This window comes from Agrilus planipennis, unplaced genomic scaffold (genome assembly GCF_000699045.2).
Source record: "Agrilus planipennis isolate EAB-ADULT unplaced genomic scaffold, Apla_2.0 scaffold55, whole genome shotgun sequence".
In the NCBI taxonomy this organism is placed as follows: Eukaryota; Metazoa; Arthropoda; class Insecta; order Coleoptera; family Buprestidae; genus Agrilus; species Agrilus planipennis.
In genome coordinates this window covers 1,098,007-1,104,192 of record NW_020438918.1, presented here as the reverse complement: position 1 = coordinate 1,104,192, position 6,186 = coordinate 1,098,007, and the positions used below count along the sequence as shown (strand labels likewise).

Below are 6,186 nucleotides of genomic sequence, written 5' to 3'. Positions count from 1 at the left end.
AACGCAAACAGGCACTCTAGGTCCATTTGTTTGAGAGGGTCTGCGGTTTTGAATTTATATATACGGCAAATAAAATTAATATCCGTAAATATAAACAAACATGTGAAAAAGAGGAAACGAATAAATGTATAGTTGCAGGGACTGGGAGTTTACAGCGGTAAAAGCAATTCTTATAATCATAAAAACTGCAAAGAATTTAGCATGAAGATTTAATTGATTAGTTGTTAACTATGGAAAATTTTAACAATTTCCGATCATTTGCCGCATTCTTTTACATATAAATCATAGGAATTCTTCCAAAGATTTTTCTGCAGTTAACTAATATTATACCAACTGGAGATGCATGCCAAGAAGAGTAAAGAGAATTATTCTAACTTGCATTTTTAATCAATCAGTACCGCTCAATCAACTGACTGTGGGTGTTAGTAAAATTAGTAAAAAAAAGTTTATAACAGAAACTTTATTTCGTAATAAACCTTTGCGCATTATGCGCAACACCCTGNTTCCGATCATTTTTCGCATTCTTTTACATATAAATCATAGGAATTCTTCCAAAGATTTTTCTGCAGTTAACTAATATTATACCAACTGGAGATGCATGCCAAATTTTTTGCAGTGTTTTACGACTAAAACTTCAATTCTTCTGTAACACAGATAATCATTAATGCCTTAACAGCGATATTTTCACGGGAAAACACAAAGGTCAATAGTTCTTCACAAATGAAAATCCAATTTTTCAAACATTGTATATTCTCAAAAGGGCATGTTTCATGAAATCGGAGACAAAAATATGTCTTCATGTTTTAGTCTGATAGGCGAATTAATATCATGGATAGAAAATTTCAGAAATGAGGAAGTATTTAGAATTTTTTATTTCAAAAGTAAAAATACAAAATAGATTTCCATTTTGTATTTTAAATGCTAAATGCAAAATACGTATTTTCAAAATACTTTTTTGAAATAAATACTTTTTTACTATTTAATTTTCTACATTCACTTAAGTATAAAATATTTTTTAAGAAAACCTTGTAGACATTTGCTGATTTTTTAAGTATTGGAGTTTTTCTAGACTAATAGTGGTGTTTGCATTATATCACCAGCTGCGAAGATTGAGTAATATTCATATCTTTCCGATATTTAAAGAGATTGCGATACAGTTTTTCTATCTTTATGTTATAGTTTCTTCAGTTCAGCAACAAATAATTCTTCTAAATGCTTCCTTATTTATCTTTGTCACCCGTTTTAATTAAAAAAAGACACTGATGCCAAAATAGTTTCTTTACCGTGAAAGATCAGAGGCAAAATAGGGTTGCAAATAATTTCATTAATGTAAAGTCAACATCAACCATTTTATAACAAAATATTTACAAGCCTATTTTGTTTCCGATCTTTTACACATTGTAATAAGAGGAAGAAATGGAATCCATAGTTTTTTTAGCTGTGGGTTCATCTAATAAATGAGGTTTTTCGAATCATTTTTTAAGAATTTAGTATTAAAGGCATTCATTAGCACACCACAATATCTTGTAGCTTTCAGTTTTACACATTTGGCGTATATCAATTTGATATTGTTTTGCGGGCTGGTTTGTCATAATTCATAGAATTTCTTAGTTTCTTGCTAAAGGTACGATAAGTAATGAATTGGCAGGTGTTGATATCAATTTGGAACTTCAAAATTCCATGGACCATGACATTGAACCCGGAAAACAATTTCGATCCAATAATTTAAATTATCAATTTCCAAGGAGTTTAGAAATTTTTGGGTTCTCTTTAGTTAAAGAATTAGAAGGCATTCATGGAATGTCTCTTTGTCCTCTTTTTAAGTTTCAATGACCAATGCGAGCAAGTTTTTTTTTATCATTTTATGTAATGTTTGATCGGTGATACTAGCAAAACCTTTAAATATAATTTGCATTTTACAAATAGAGAATACGTTTGGAAAAGTAGTTAAGAAATAAAATACAAAATGCTTTTTTCAAAAAAGATAAAAATAGGTTTTTATTATTTCGTATTTACATTTTAAATTTATGCATTTCAAATAAATCACATCTCTGGTTAGAAGAAGAAATAAGAGTAAAAAGGAGTAGAGAAGTAGAACTATACATAGTTTAGATTAAATTCGCAAATGCGTAGTTATGTATGTCGAATGTTCCAGTTTTCGGAATATTAGCTTTTGATTTTGAAGAATTGCATGTGCGTGAACAACCAATATTTTCGGTGAGGCGACCCTATGAATGTGATGATGTCTCAGTTCGTTTAAAATTCATGAGAGAGTTAAAATAATTCCTTTTTCAATAACCGGCTTATTTATTTACAAAACTGTCAAATGTTCGGCTTAAAATTAAGACCATTTTCAATAAACAATCGCAAAATAGACAGGGCCAAATTCATAGCTTCAATCGCACGCTTCGTGATCCAGTTGGCTTATCTTTCCGAACAATTGAACGCGGTCCGTACGGCGTCGGTATAGGCGGTTAGAAACGCCGCAAACCATGTTTGACATATGTAAGTGACGACGCTCGCGTATTATCCTGGCACGCGACGCTCACGTGACGTTTGTCGTCGACAGGGACAAAAGGGACGCTGGCCGTCGAAGGGACCGGCAATACTCCCACATGACACGACCACTTATTTCCGTGCTAAAGTGCCGAACGCGTGGCCTGGTGATAATTTGCGTCATCGCTTGAAGAAATTGAGGACGAAATTGCATGTAATTATTTGTGGTGCCCTTACTAATTTCGATTTTCAAAAGTAAACGTTTAGCTAGTACTTAAAAACACTTAATTGATGAGAAACCTTTGCAGTGAGTGTTATGAATTGAAATATTTATATTTTGCTTTGTCTGTTTTCTTCTTTACAAATTATAAATCCTTATACTTGCCTTTATACCAGCGCTGTCCATCATTGCTTTGAGTTTATTATAATGGAATATTTTGTTAATTGCAACAAAAATGCTAAGTGCATTTTAAATTATACTGTTAAAAAAGTATATTTGCAGGTATATGTATTGAAAGGTAGTACAAAAGTACTGAAGAAAGAATTACTTTTGCTATCATTAGTTAATATCGAAATACTTACCACTTGTATTCCAATGAGCCCTGTCTGCTTTAATTTCACCCCTTAAACATTTCTCGACATAAGTTAATGGATCACAGTCGGCGGTCAAGACTTCTCTCAGAAGGGCTATGTAGGCTATAGCCAATCGAAGGGTGTCGATTTTACTTAGTCGCTTTTCGTAGGGAAATGTGGGAACATGCATACGCAGTTCGTCAAAAGCGGAGTTTATACTGCTATAAGACACAAGTACGTCAGATAATTGATGGTTAAACATAATATTTTCGAAAATAAATTTCTAATCGTAAGTTGAAGTAGAAAAAAAAATTAATGAAAATTAGTCCTTCAAGGAGCGCAATCCGAGATTATTGTCAAAATAGTTAAGACGGTTTTCCTTTTTAAATATTTTGTCATTTTATGAGTATTCAAAGTAGTTACAAAAGATATTTCAAAAATGTATCGTAGAAAGTTAAGTCGCTTTAAAACTTATTTAATTAATAGTAATTAGTTAAATATTAACAGTAAAGGAGAAAGTAAAAATTGTATATTCTTGTGTCATGTATAGATATTACTTCATCAACTTAAGATCGTCAGTTCTAAGACTGGTTGTACAAGCACTTCCATTCTTTCTTATCTTGAGCTAATCGTTGCATTTCCCTAAAACTAGAACATCCCACATCCTTAACTATTTCTGAATTTTAATTTAGTGTAGGTCAACCTCTACTCCTCTTAATTCCTGCTTCTGTCTCTAATATGTCTGACTAGTCCTTCATACCTGAGAAGATGTCCTACCAACCTATCTCGCCTATTTCTTAACGAGTTCTCCTATTTTTTCTAATTTCATTTCTAACCTTCTCTATCCACGGAATCCTCATCATTCGCCTGTAAGACCTCATTTTGAAAGCTTCTTCTAACCTTTTCTTCTCCGATAGAGATAGGTATTACTTGACATTAGAAAAAAAGGCCTTTTCTATATAATGCCTGATTTTAGATAAATTTTGAAGTGATTACAGATCTATTTCTCCTATCCACCGTTATTTAAATACTGATAGTAAGAAATTTATTAACATAAAAAGTAATTTTAAATGTTGTTAATCCTTTTTTCCTATAATAATTTTGTTAGGCACTACGATTCAGTATATTAATATTTGCAAAATGTTAACCGAATGTTTTCATACTCGTAATAAGAAATGGATACCCGGTGGGTCCAATAGCAGACCTCAGCATCCTTTTCCTTTCTCTTATATTGGCTGCATGTCTTTGAATTCTGTACGGCAATCCTCCATAATAGTCGGTGCTTGACATAGCAGAGCTTCCAGGACATTGTGAACTTTCTGAAATTAAAGAAAACATCTCCCCTTTTTCAATCATTCATTATCTTAGTAGTAGGTAGACAACGGTACTTATGGTTACAATATTTTGGTTAGTAAACATGGAAGTTATTATAATGGGTCGAATCATAAAAATCATTCAACATATTTTGAAGGTACGGTATATATAGGTACGTGTCGTCATATTTTTTCCTGATCGATATTGCGCGAACAAAAAATGATATCGACATCGTGGAAGTTCCGATCGAAGCGTATTACGGGCAATATGATCCGAAATAAATTACATAACATTCGGTTGATTTGTTTTTATGTTTAAACTGAAAATTAGTAAAATATGGAAATTCTTGAAAAATATTTATCTGATCTAATTGGTTCTGATGTAACTCGATATTTTGAAATAAGTAAAAGTAGTAGAAACTGTATATTTGCACTAGCAGGGAAGTTATTCGTGTGGACCTTAAGGGTCAAACCTGAGATGCGATACACGGAGTCCAGACTTATCCCACGGCTTGTTTTTATTAATTTTCATAGCATATTCTCATGTCAATATAGCTTCCACTTTATTTAAAGCTATCTTTGATTCCTTCTTTTGCTAGGCGTTACTTATACTCCTATATCTATATCATCCGTAAATCTAAGCATGGTAAGATTATGAATCTCAATAGAAAATGTTGTAGCCATATGGTAATCCAATTAATTTGTTTTTAATTTAACGTACCTGCTGGATGATGCAGAGATGTAAGGTAGTGATGCTGCACTGTTGTAGATCTTGTTGCGAACGCACAACTTGGCAAATCTGATACTTCATCTTCTGACAATTCTCCTCCGGCATTACCACCATATCCACCGTAATGAAAGCTAAAATTTTTATTAATTGAGTATAAATCCAAATATGAAAAAATCGGAAAATCTTTTAAAAATCAGGCAATTCCTCCATAGATTAGCAAATCCTGCGATAACTGATTTCCTTGATATATAAAAAAATCCATAAATAAAACGTTTTTGGTTTGAATGGAAGGATATACAAAATAAATGAACGCGTTTCCTTTTTTTTAACCCCAACATAACAAATTCGCTCCGTTACCATTCAGTTGTGTTATATTTTTAAATCATGGTTACAAATTAGTTTTAGCACGCCCTAAATATTAAAGTAGGTTAATGTTACACTTCTTTGGATTGATAATAACACAATTGTCTTAGGAAAAGAATGCGGAGGTTCTGGAAATTCCTACGTATTTAATATCATAGTGTTTTGATATTTTATTGTCAGGAAACAGACATTTATAAACACCTTGATACATTTATTAACGATTTAAAATTATCATTTGAATAGTTTGCATTAAATAGAACGAGGGGGGCCCTTCATAATGTAAAAAAAATAGCTCTAAAAATTGACAGAAAATGATATGAATGCAACGAAAATGCAACTACTACTCTTCCTAAAATTAAGACTTAGGACACATACCAATTATTGTACTTAATACTTTCATTAATATTTTTTTCGTTCTATTAATAACTGAGGAATTTTGTGAAGACTCTCTGATTTTGGTTATTCTTTCTTTATGACTGCATTGTCGAAGTTGAAAAATATGTTTTCCTTTTATGGAAAATTAAGGCACTTACTTTACTGGCGATGAAGAAGAATCAGGAAGTTGATGAGTTCGGCTAGAGTTAAGCCCATATCGATCAGCTTCTTTCATAATATTAACTGATAAATATTTAAAATGAGGTGCACTTGTTAACAATCGCGTTTCACACTTTAGCCCTTTTATTATTTATTATTATAATTTATAGATAATAT

The 6,186-nt window shown here is 31.8% G+C and overlaps 1 protein-coding gene across 3 annotated transcripts in view; it reads right to left on the bottom strand.

The window, feature by feature from the left end:
* Nucleotides 1–3,042: 3,042 nt before the first annotated feature.
* Nucleotides 3,043–6,186, bottom strand: part of LOC112904223 (helix-loop-helix protein 13-like) — a 25,557-nt gene continuing 22,413 nt past the window's right edge. The window contains exons 1-4 of one of the 3 annotated variants that reach the window (XM_025973726.1): nt 6,009–6,159; nt 5,104–5,243; nt 4,253–4,388; nt 3,043–3,290 (exon numbers count right to left, since the gene is read on the bottom strand). In XM_025973726.1, coding sequence (XP_025829511.1) covers nt 3,056–3,290; nt 4,253–4,388; nt 5,104–5,243; nt 6,009–6,085 — 588 coding nt within the window. In that variant the 5' untranslated portion in view covers nt 6,086–6,159 and the 3' untranslated portion in view covers nt 3,043–3,055. Of the gene's footprint in view, nt 3,291–4,252; nt 4,389–5,103; nt 5,244–6,008; nt 6,160–6,186 lie in introns of those variants that run through there. The other 2 variants (XM_025973727.1, XM_025973728.1) reach the window with 2 other exon arrangements.